General features: G+C 39.7%; 1 protein-coding gene across 1 annotated transcript in view; it reads left to right on the top strand.

Annotated features, from left to right (window-relative positions):
* Window positions 1-13,053, top strand: part of LOC111668612 (copine-9-like) — a 51,464-nt gene that overhangs the window by 1,288 nt on the left and 37,123 nt on the right. The window contains exons 2-4 of the mRNA XM_023424691.2: window positions 1,548-1,588; window positions 4,173-4,219; window positions 9,713-9,816. Coding sequence (XP_023280459.1) covers window positions 1,548-1,588; window positions 4,173-4,219; window positions 9,713-9,816 — 192 coding nt within the window. The remainder of the gene's footprint in view (window positions 1-1,547; window positions 1,589-4,172; window positions 4,220-9,712; window positions 9,817-13,053) is intronic.

Genomic DNA, 13,053 nt, shown 5'->3' with positions numbered 1-13,053 from the left:
CAAAGTTATTCATTTAGTCTGTTGGTTCCCTGTATTTATATACTGTGTATATTGTAATGTAAACACAATGCAGAATGAAGTTGATGAAACAATACATTTGGATGTGTGTGTGTGTGTGTGTGTGTGTGTGTGATTCTATGTAGATATTTGTATATATATTTGTATCTACATAGAATCACAGTAAACATGATATAAGTTTGAAGAGTTTACCTACAGAGCAGACAGTGATGTTAATAAAAGTTAAAAAGAAAAATCTTTCCAACCTAAAAATGAGTTTTTTCCTCCTCAAACAGTCAGTGTCTGTCACAGGGAGCTACTTCCTCACATGTGGAATAAGGACTAAATTGCGCAGGTACAGAGGGAATCAGGTGATTCAGAACTTGTTCCTGATTGGAGAAATTGGAAGTGTTTCAACTGACCCATGTTACAACCATCCTTGGTCTGCCCTACTATTTCTAATGTGAGAATTTATAACATGAAACATTGAGTCTCATTGCCAGGTTGTCCAGTACTGACACTTCAGGTTGAATGGCCCTCCCACAGCGCCTGTATTTGATGACCTGGGAATGAGACTCAATAATCAACTTTCTCTCCAGAATCATCTACTGCACTTTCAGATCAAATCTTTAAAGTTTGATTGGATCACCCAAAATTAGGTGTGACTTAGCAAATAGACTGTAGCAACAAACTGTGTGGGAGGACGAGGGAGAAACTAATTAGTCTCTCAGAACTCGAAATCCTAGTGTTCATTTCAGCGTCAGAGGTCTCTGGTGTTTTTCATCGTGGTGTGGAGAGCTGCATTGTGGATGTGATGACTACACAGTGTGGAAGGTGGTGTGATGCTAAAAAGTGACATTGGTGGTGAAATGCCAGGTAGGTCAGCGAGAACAGGGAGCCAGGACTTCTCAGTGAGAAAATGTCAATCACAGCAGGGTAGGGCTCTGATTGGACACCCAGCTTCCTACACATACATGTCCAGAAGGACTCAGGAAGAAGGCATTACAAGAAAAAACAACATTACTGTCTCACAGAAGTTAATCATCAGAGGCACCAAACAAAACCCTTCATAGTGTCGGATGAAAGACGTCAGGCCTGCTTGTACAAATGTCTGGTGATTTACAGATTTCTGGAGAAGCTGCTTGTTCTCACTGGTGATTCATTGCCCCTTGTTTTTCATAGACGTGGGAGTTGTTGCCTTTCTGGAGTGAAACCCCTGCCAACATGCAACCCTAATAAATCCCTCAATACACATGTTCATCCAAAGAGAAGAAATGTAAGGGAAGCTAATGGAGAATTAACAAAAAAATGTATCAAGAAATGTGGAAATTTGAGCCTCATTAGTCTTTTGCTCTATTTATAACATTTCAAAGTGTCAGTTACAGGTAATGTGTCAGGATGTAAGAGGGGAATATGGGTTAATAATAAATAATAAACAATAATAGTTAAATTAGTCCAGTTCATGAGCCACTTCCTTTGGCTGAGGTGTTATACCGCCTTGCTTTAACTGTCAGTCACAGTCTCTAACAGTCTCTTTCCTTTTGTTGCAGAAACCTGTTGGACATGGACACGTTCTCCAAGTCAGATCCAGGTAACTGCTGCCACTGTCACATTCCTCATTGTTTGTAATCAAATCCATCGTTCATTCCTGTAAATCAAGGCGTGTCGAGCATCAGTGAGTGGTAACACAGTGTCTAACAGAGCTTTAAAGGGATAGTTGAGGTTGTTTAAATGAGGCTTCATGTAGAGTATTTTATGTAGTTTATCTTCTTGTCAAAACAGCAATTTCCATTGGTACTACATTTTTTCTCAACTGGTGAATTACCATATTCCTACGCACTGTATTACACCACAGGTCAGCTGAGTGAATCAGAAAGACCTAAACTTCACTTTGTTTTAACGAGAAGATATGCATGACTACCTCACACAACCCCATGTCAAATAACTATCACTTTAACAGAAAAATCCAGTGGCATAGTGAGTGACACAGTTGAGCTGGAAAAGACTTTCATCAAGTTTGTTCCTAATTAGGGAAACTAATCACTGGAGCCTGATTGATGCTTAATGATTGCATGGTACACACACACAAACACACACACACACACACACACACGTTTGTTTCTATATCCCCATGGGGATAACTCATTGACATGCTTTCCTGAAGCCCCTTATCCTAAACCTAACCTAAACCTAATTCTAACCTGATCCCTTAAACCAAGTCTTAACTCTCAAAAAGCAGTCTGGACCCATGCGGACCTCCATTTTGGTTCCCATGGTGATGGTGAGTCCACATGGGGGAACTCCTCTAAACCTGGTGGAGTCCCCACTGGGATACACACACACACACACACACACACACACACACACACACACACACACACACAGGTTTACTGACTGTTAGGTCGGGATAATTAAAAACATCAGACACACACTCTCTCCCCACATAGTCAGCAGGCCAGGGATCCTTGTTGACACATCCCCAGACATTAGCCTTTCTTCCTGGGCTCGGCGGAGGTGGAGAGCCATGGTGCAGGGTAATGATTGTTTCAGAGGGGTGTAGAACTTCAAAGCCAGGTTAAAGAGGGAAGCTGGACTCGCTGTGGCTACAATGCCCTCTCAGCTCTTTCATGTCCCAGGTTAGAGTCCTCTATCAGATCCAGGAGTCCGGCCGCAACAGATTGGGGTCGATACCTGCTGATAATGTCAAACAGCATTGACAGCTGCTGATAGATGAGCGAGCCGGTTCCCCTGGTAGAGTCATGACTGTAATGATAAGTGACTCTGTTTAGAGCTGCAGTCAATAAATGGTGATAATAAGAGTTCCATCCCAGAATTGGTTGTAAATAATAATATTGTATAAGTACAAATAAATAAGTATATAATATAAATAATAATGATGATTTATTTATTTATTATTATTGTTAATTTGATTTATTTCTATGGTTCTAACCCCGAAGGTCAGGGAACAATTGTTTTAATTGTTTGTGCTGCATATTATTATTATTATTATTATTATTATTATTATTGTTCATATCGTTCATATTGTTGTTATTATTATCATTATTTATTTGTTTTCTTCTGCTTTGGCTCAAATTACTGTCATTTGGAGTGAGCTAGAGACATGGCCCGATAGCTGAACATGACGTCCAAGTGCTTGTAGGAAAATGTGCCCATGTGGCCCCATGGTGGTGCTGTAATTAAGGAAACTAGAATTAACTCCTGGTGGTTGTCTGCCTCCGCTACTCACACTAGTTTCAGGTTACATCCCTGTTTATCCAGAGTCATAGAAAATATTAAACATTTGTGTGAAGTTTAGTCATAATTGCTGTGAAGTCTTGAGTTATGGCTAAAAACTGTTTTGTGAGGTCACACTGACCTTGACCTTTGACCGCCAAAATCTAACCAGTTCATCTTTAAGTCCAAGTGAACATCTGTGCCGAATTTGCAGTTCCTTCAAGACGTTACTGAAATATCACGTTCACAGGGCCAATGAATGAATGTCTGTGCCAAATTTGAAGGGATTCCCTTGAGGAGTTCTCAAAATTGCATTCATAAGGCCAAAATCATGTTTTGTTGACCTTGACCTTTAACCTTTGAACTTTAGCCACCAAAATCTAATCAGTTTGTCCTTGATTCCAGGTGAAATTATTTTACCAAACTTGAGGAAATTCCCTCAAGGCGTTACGAAGGTGTTGAGTTCACACGGCCAAAACCTCATTTTCTGACAGCCCTTGACCTTTGACCTTTGACCACCAAAATCAAATTAGTTCTCAATCTGAGTCCTAGTGAATGTTTGTGCCAAACTTGAAGAAGTTCTATTAAGGAGTTATTGAGATATCGTGTCCATGAGAATGGGACGGACAGTTGGACAACCTGAAAACAATCTGTCTCTGACTGGCGCCGGCGCAGAGGAATAAAAATGCAATAATGGGAAGGCCACGCCCACCACACCATTTGTACAATTTGAGACACAATTCCAGCTCAATGTTCTCTAAAATAAAGCCTGTTGCACCATAAATGTCTGCCATGATGGATTCTTATCTCATTTGCATAATATACATATAAAACGAATGGAAGTTTTAAGATTTTGACTTTCAACACTAAATTGTATTTTCAGATTTTTATTTGTCTTGAAATCTACAATGTATAAAAGCGACTTGTGTTTCTCTTTGCAGTAGTGGTGTTGTACGTTCAAGGCCTGGGCACCAAGGAGTGGAGAGAGGTGAGTGATGATCTGCAACTGAAGAAGATAATAATGAGGTTGAGAAAATCTAAAATCTATCAGAGAGACTGTGTAACAAAATCAACAGCTGTCCCAGACCAGACATACGAAAACAGCTGTTGCGCACAGGAAATGACCTGGTAGACTGAGGATGAGAGATTGAGTTGTGGATGACTGGAAAATGATTTGCATGATAAAGAAAAGAGGAATTGCAGCCTCAAAATAATTTCTAAAAGCACACAATCACTGATCAAAGCGTCTGACACGGAGGCTCTGACACGTACAGGATGAGACACGACAGATCCGTTTCACCGAACAGAAAGGCAAACTCGTCTGTCAGTGTAAAAGGAGTCAATTGCCTTTTTTTTGCATTTAAAACAGCAGCAGCTTATTTGTGCTAGTTTTTGTGTAAAAAGGGTAAAAAAACACTTAGACCAGCCTGCAGTGTACAAAGGTATACAAAAATATACAAAGATATAGCTGCAAGCGGCGATGTGGGGACCAGCAGGCCACAGTTACCATTGAAAGATTATGTCATTATGTCAAGGGCATTGTAAGCCAGTTGGCGGAGATATGACTTGATTTTTTTCTGCTGATTTTGACTGGCTGTTGAATGCTTTGGTTGTCCTAAGTTTGTCCAAGAAGCCGCAAAAAAAACTCTTTCTCTCAAAATAGTTAGACACAGTTAGCTTTCACATCTTTATCAGCACGACTCTTCCGCTCCAATGGAAATCTAGTCAAGCCCCATCCGTCTCTCGATGGCTTCAGGAAGTCATGTTTTATTTTAGATTGGAAAAGATCAGTAATGAATTGAAGGGTAGCACAAAAAATTCTTTGGGAAATGGCAGCCATTTATAACCTATTTCAACTCACTGAAGGTCGGACCTCCTACTTCTCTCTTGTTTCTATTTTTTATTATTATTATTACTAATTTTTGTAATTATTATTTTTTATATATGTTTTAATTGTATTTATTCATTTTTCACCTGTCTTGTTTAATTGTTGCTGCTCGAGGTGAGCCAGTTAATATGTGCATGGCACAAGGGATACATACAGTTGTAAATAGAGTTCTAATTCTGGGGAGGGGGAGTTGTCCAAGGAGTAGTGAAAAAACGTTTTGATAAAATCCAAAATAGCACTCGCATCAATTAGACACATTCACAAAGCATCTTAAGGCTAAAAGTAGCTCCTATCTTGCCGATTTAGGAGAAACTCCTAAGAATAATGGGCGTGTCAGTCCTAACTTTATGACTCCTCACTTTTCTGACTAAGAGTAATTCACAAAGACACTTAGCTCTAAAAGTAGCACCTAAGTCTGGGAGAAGTTAGAAGCAGTGGAGAGGACTCCGAACCCACTACGACCAAATCATAGAGAATCTTAAAGGGCTGCTTTCATTCCACATCACAGTGTTCTGGAAACCTTAAGCGATGCTGAATGACTTAAAAGATACGATTCAGTCACGAGGGAATAATGATCGTTGTGGAGTTTGTGAGGGATGCAGTAACATCTCCAACTGAAACAACCCGATCAGTGCGGAAACTAAGTGTTTGGCAACGCTACAACTTGGCAACAGAGAAAAGCCGACCTATTCACCAAACAATAACTGCGCTCGGACCTGACATCATAGGACAATTCAGGTTCAGTTAGGTCGTCTATGACAGGTTAGTTTTAGTTTTAGTTTTATTTTTCCGTTGAGAGAATTGAATGTAAGTTTTTATAGTAAAATTCTAATCCTAATTAGTTATTAGTTATTAGTTATTTAATTTGTATTAGTTTATTTCTCAGTGTTTTTTTTATTATTACTGCAGGATGTTGCACATGCGTGTTCACCTGCACACACCGGTCTTTCATCAACCAATCGCTGTGGTTCCTGCAAGGACGCTCGTCCATGAAAATTGACGTCAGCCATAGTGTTGGAGTTGCACTCTTAGCTCAGGAGTTTTATCTTTTCCTCACTAAAAGTTGGTCTCAGCAGCTTTGTGAAGAGAACTTAGGAGAAAACTTTTAGTCAGAAACTTTTAGCATGATTTAGGATTAGGCTATGCTTAGTGGTTAGATAAAATGATTTGTGAATACAGGCCCTGGACTACTTTTCTTGACCTGATGCCACAAAACCCAACCTTGGATAAGTGGTAGAAAATGGATGGATGGATGAATGGAGAAGTTTATTGTAGGTATATTGTATAAGAATTTAATACCTGGTCATTACAGCCTCTTTAATCCTCCTTCTCCACACATCATTTTTCTTACTCTTTTTTATCAAATCCCCTTGCTGTCGTTCCCCTTCACTGTCTCTTAGGTTTCAGTTCTGCATCCCAGTGTTTACAATTAACAGCTTGACTGACAGTGATGAACTAAAACTGATTTCTCCTCTGCTCTTAGAGGGAATATACTTTTTAAAAGTCAGAGTGAGTTGCTTAGTGCGAGAATGTAATGCTAACACACATTTAGAAATTGTGCAGGATAAACTTACAATTGAAACAGTATCATAAATAAAATAATACCTCTTACTTCTGTGAGAAGACATAGGTTTGTCTGAGAACATCACACATTTATTTATGTACACATTTACACACTATATTTTCCTCATTGACTCTCCTCATTTCCTCCTCATGCCAGGAACATACCAGGGCCGTTTACTGTGCATTACAACAGCAACTGAAGCATATGGTTTGGCTGTGAATGTATTTTCCACTGTGCCTTATTTTGAGCTGATTGAAGAGCAGAGGAGCTTTCTTCAGGCCTGGGTTGCCAGGTTGGAGCGCAGCCACAGTTGTAGATCTTCCATATCCTTCCAGGTCCCACTCAGCTGCCCACTTCAGACTCTGGCAGTGTCGTTGAACAGTAGTATACATCTTTCTGTCAGCAGAAAAAAGGAAACAAGCAGGCTCCCTGTGGCATGTATATTGTCACCATATTGTAGTGTGTGGGCTGTCTGAACACTGGCAGATGAGGTTTGAGCAACTTTTTGATGCAATTAGCAGAAATCTAATTCTCACAGCGCTGCCAAAAACAAATTATCTAGATTTTGGGTGGGTGACAGAGACAGAACTGCAGAGAAAAACTTACTAAACAAGTTTAGTGAAATAACTTTTTAAAGAATACTTCTTGTTGTGTGTGTGTGGGGGGGGGTTGGGGGTGGGGGGGGTGTTCATGTGGCTGCGTGAAGAAGAGCTGTCCCTGCACATAATTAATTTTGAAACCTGACAAAGAGCCCAATTTTCTTTGACTTCTCTGGCCAGAAGTTGGCAGTATAGAGCAGCAATGCCAAGCGTTACTAGGAATTCTACAAGTACCTCAAGAGCTGGCTCTGGCAGAGTGAAGGCTAACGAAGCTGCTAACACTACCCAAGCTCACCAGAGGAAATTGCAACCTTGTGACGCACCACACACACACACAGATACACCTGTTGCTAGGTCCATCTCCTATATGTGGCCAAAGAGTTTTCTAAACTCACTGCACTAAGCTTGGAAAAGTCTGAGGTGTTCAGAACAAGATGTTAGAGGCTATAAAGGTTACAACAAGTGCTACTGATAGCAAACTGAAGCCGACTATGCTTCCTGGAGGATGCTAATGAGAGGCAGCGGGCTAACCCCACAGGCATGGAAATGAAAGCCCTCCGACAAAAGCTGGATGACATTGAGAATCGGGACAAAGGAATAATTTATGCTCCAGCAGGTCTCCAGATGGCAGTGAGGAAGGCGTGGAAGGTGATGCTGGAGAAACTGACAGAGCCCACGGGTGTTACCCAAAAGCCCTGATCTTAGGATTTATTCAAATTACCTCCTTTTCATGGAAGTTTTTCAGGAGGACAGACAAAGCATCGCTAATAATGCTACTGATTCCTATTATGTCACATATGTATGAGATTTTGGAGGTGAAGAATAGCAAGTTTTATTTATACACAGTCTGTCCATTATGTTGGTTCCTACCATGGTCGTCTTGGGTCAACAGTTTTGTTTTTTTTTTGCATAAACTAATTCGGTCTAACGTATAAATAATTGCCGAAGTTCAAAATGTCTTGCTCTTTGTTATTATAACGTTCTTGTCCTCGATCTTGGATGTTGGGCTCAAAAGCAGGATGGGTAGGGAAATTATTATTAGTATTATTGTTATTATTATGGGCTCTCATTTGAACATCCCACTATACATACACAAACAAACACTACCCACAACACACCCAACATAATTCAACCTTGACCGCTAAACCTCATTTTATATATATTTTGTCATGTCACCCGTCTGTCTGTTTCCTTGTCACAATGTGTCTATGCCCTTATGTCTTTCTGATTGTGTTGTCTGTTTTTTCACCAATAAATTGATGATAATAAAGAAACAAAAAACAAATAAAACACTGTAAAAGTGTAAAATATGGCACCTTAAAATGTTAAAAGTTATATTTGGAGTGAGAAGTGCTGCCTAGAGCCCCCAATAGGCCTGGAAAAGTAACACCTTTCTATTCCGTAACATGTCACTGAGTTCAGTGAGTTAGGTTCCTTCATTAACACATTTCTGACAGTGCCTGACTGCCAGCCGAACACACAGGAGGCACACACAGCCACGCTAACCTACTTTTTCAACAACTTCTGGGAAATAATAACAATGATCCTATCCTCATTTCAACCTGCATTTTCCATCCACATTATTGGTATTACATGAATTTCTGGATGTGTTGGGACGAACTCACTCTCGCTCTGTCCGTCTTTCTGTCCTCCTCTCTCTCCATCTAATATCTCCTCTGGAATTATTAGATGGTCGTCTACTGCTGTGTTGCATCATGTTTAATGTGATACAGCTCAGCAGCGTGTAAGGACAACAGAGACATTTGTGTCTTTATTCATATATTGATGCATACTGAATGAGAGAGAAGTCAGATGTACGTATAATAAGCCATTTTCCTGCGTCCAAGTCTTAATATCATTTGGTTGTACAGAGGTGAGTTCAAAAGTTTTACCAATGCCTGGAGTGGGACTTAATCGTATTCTGCCTATCCTGTGGTAGTCTGGGTAGACCTTATTCTTTGGCTTCCTCTTTGTAGGAATCTTCAGTGGCTCTTCCTCTGAACAGCTCAATTCTGCAGTAGTCGTGAAATCATATTTTTCACATTCCTTTCTATTATTTAAAAGCCATTATTATAAACAGGTATTATAGAATTAATAATACAAGCGCAGATATTTTTGGATTGAGATAGTCTGGGATCACTTGTACGTACGCGGGAAGAGTCAGTGATTAACAGAAAAGTTGAACCAATTAGCATTTTCATATTCACATACTTGTATGGGCATTCTAGAACCATATTAAAATAAAAATGAAAACAGCATTTTCCATTTCATTTTTAAAGTCTTAACCTGGCCTATAGTGGACAATATTTAAATGCAATTTGCAAAACATCTAGGCTGTGCATTTTCATTTATATGTCACCATGCTCTTTTGAAATGTCAAACAGCTTTTTTTTTGTTGACTGTCCTCCTCTCTATTGCTCTTTCTACCAGTTTGGTCGGACTGAAGTGATCGACAACACGCTGAACCCCGACTTTGTGAGGAAGTTTGTCCTGGACTTTTTCTTTGAGGAGAAACAGAACCTCCGCTTTGATGTGTAAGTGGGAACATCTCCGCCTTCTCTCTCTACAGCACCGCTGTCTCTTTCCTTTGTTATACCAGGACTTCAATCAAGCCCCCTCTCATTTTGGCCCGCTGACTCATACCCACTAGTTTCAGAGTCCACCAGTCAAAACTGATTATCATAAAAAAATTCGAAGCATAGAAGCAGTAAATGTACTCTTCATTTTGTCTATATGTGTGATAATTAGCCTAAAGATAGGATTGAAAAGTTCCTGGTGCCTGTCATGATGGGTCAGACGCCACGCCCCCCCCCCCCCAGGGTTTGACATTAAGGGTGACCTTCCAGTCTCTTCATACATACACTCTAATCAAGCTCCAGGAACAGGGTCAGGCTACAAGGAGGTTTTGGTGAAGTATTTTTCTCATACAGTCATAACAAATACATCGGCTGTAAACTGACAATACATTGAAGTCTTTGTAAAATCAGGTCCACGTTAGGTAAATTCTGCATAATGACTGCACAGATCATATGTGCTGACAGTCATGTACAGTATGTCCATGTCAGTCTGTCGGTGGGTCCAGACTGAAATATCTCAACAACTACTTAATGGATTGCCATAAAGTTTTTTGGCTGAACTGCAACAGTGGGGTCAGCCCTATAATCACCAATGTCCCTGACTGACTGACTGACTGAGTGATGATAGTTCCACCACTGGTTAGTCGAGTGCCGAGCCTCAGTCTACTGAGCTGCTCTGGTTTCCCAGCTGCTCAGGAACTGCAGGGAAGAGGAGGAGCACTTCCAATACACTGAGCCTCTCCTCCATTACAGCAAATAAACTACTGTCATTTCCGAGCAGGAGAGAGGGAGAGAGAGAGAGAAGTCATCAGTAACGAGGCTTCGTACTAACGACTATGACCAACTCTACATATCAAACAGAGGGAGTTAGACATAAAGACCTGCCTCTAATAAAAGTCTGTTCTTTCTGGAGCTGAAGTAAATAAAGAATAAACTATTGTGGATCCAGATGGAGTCTGTGCTCTGTGTGAGGGACTGAATAAGAAAGATGGTCTGTCTCTGGCCCCAGAGGTTCACCTGGTGGAGCATGTGTCATTTTGACTTAGTCTTTTCCATGTCGGCCCGGATTTGAGTCCAGCCTGTGGCCCTTTGCTGCATGTCATCCTCTCTCTCTCTCTCCCCGCAATAATCTTGTCCCTCTCTTCTAACTTTCTCTTTGATCATTTTACAGTAAATCCAGCTGAAATCTCAGCTCAGTTTTTGTCTTTCATTTTTGGTTTTGGTGATTTTGTCGATGACGTCACAGTTATAAAATCAGGATTTGACCATATTATTATTGGTCACTTTTCTGTTGTAGATACAGCCTCACATTCCCACACATACAAAACTGGTGAAAACACCACCGTAGAAGCAGAAATAAATGGATGTTGAGTCTATTTCCAGCATGGCCCAGATATGGAGTCCCAGGAGGACACAGTGGTCTCCCTGATATGGCGTTATGAGGGTATTCCAATAAAAGGGAGCATCCCAGTAGAGGAAATCAATTATTAATCACCCACCTCTCAACCTACGTTATTTTTAGCACACTTGAGTCACAATGGATAGATGTGGAGCAAAGTGATGTATTACTTCCATGAGTAATGGGAGATGAATGGACTGAATTGATGGATCGTGACAGCAAAAGCAGTACATCATCTGAGGTATTGCCACTTGTACTAGTAATTTTTGAATGCTGGATTTGCCTGGTAGTTATATTACTATTTTTCCACTGTACTAAATTTCACTATAGCTAATCCATGTCATATGCAGTGACAATTAAGGTTTGCAAAGGACTGCAATATATGAAATACCATCTAAATCATTAGATAATTACATAAATAAATAAATAAATAAATAAATACAGCTATGAAATAAATCCTGAAATAAATAAATGAGGTAATATAGAGATATAGAAAGAAATGTAAATAGAAATATATAAGTGAGTCAATAAATACATAAATAGCTAAATAACTAAATATTTTAAGTAAATAAATAAACTAATAAATAGCATTTTAATTTTGAAATGACATTTTTATTTCAGGGGACTTTTATTTTATAATTCCACATTTATTTATATCCGGAGACTTTATTTCCTAATGCCACATTTATTTCCCAGCTCTTTTTATTTTCCATCTGTTTATTCAAATGAGGGGGCGTGGTTATCTCACAGATTCAGACCAAAGCAACAGCACCAGAACCGCACTGAATCACACACGGATCAAGCTCACCAAAAGTTTCTGTGATACTGTCAACAGTTGCATTTATTTATTTATTAGATTTGATTTAGATGGCATTCCATAGCAACACATACCATGTGTTATTATTGTATATTTTTGTGATTGTCAAGGTATTTTCAGTTACGGATTGCTACACTTTTACTGTGACCATTTCCAGCAGGAAGAGTGCAGTGGGATTGAGTCAAAAGAAACTACAATGTGTGTGTTCATGGTAACGAAGGAGCATATCACCCAGTGTAACAGTGTGGCTCACTGATGAGCCTGTGTATATTCTCATTTGTCCAGGTCATAGTATCCTAAAGGAGTTTTTTAAATCGAAAACAACTGGACTAAGTTATTTGTCTGGGAAGACGTTTCACCTCTCATCCAAGAGGCTTTATCAGTTCGTGTACGCATCTGACCAGGCTAGGATGCTCACTGATGTGTTTTAAATAGCTGTGGAGCTCTGTGGCACACAGGGATAAGATAGAGTATCATACAATACTTGTTAGTAGGGGCATTTCATGGCTGTTTTTGGTGTTTTCACTGCATATCTTTCAGAGAGAGTTGTTGCTGCTATGGCTACTGAGGCAATGTCAATATTCTCTACTTTAAATTAATAGCGATAGCGTGAAACTCCAATGCCTCAGGTCCCAGCCAATAAACAACAGGAAAACCACATGAAGTTTTAACATGTGAAAACATGAATAGAATAAATGAATAAATGGTTATCATTATGACATAATTAATGTAACATGTTTTGCTGCCGATATCATACACTCCCCTCCAAAAGTATTGGAACAGTGAGGCCAATTCCTTTATTTTTGCTGTAGACTGAAAACATTTGGGTTTGACACCAAAAGATGAATATGAGACAAGAGATCAACATTTCAGCTTTTATTTCCAGGTATTTACATCTGGATCTGATACACAACTTAGAAGATAGCACCTTTTGTTTGAACACACCCATTTTTCATGTGAACAAAAGTATTGGAACATG

This window comes from Seriola lalandi, unplaced genomic scaffold (genome assembly GCF_002814215.2).
Source record: "Seriola lalandi dorsalis isolate HSWRI2012SDOR001 ecotype SW California unplaced genomic scaffold, Sedor1 jcf7180002054748, whole genome shotgun sequence".
Classification (NCBI taxonomy): Eukaryota; Metazoa; Chordata; class Actinopteri; order Carangiformes; family Carangidae; genus Seriola; species Seriola lalandi.
Note: the sequence above shows the minus strand (reverse complement) of the source record. Positions and strands in the feature narration are given on the sequence as shown.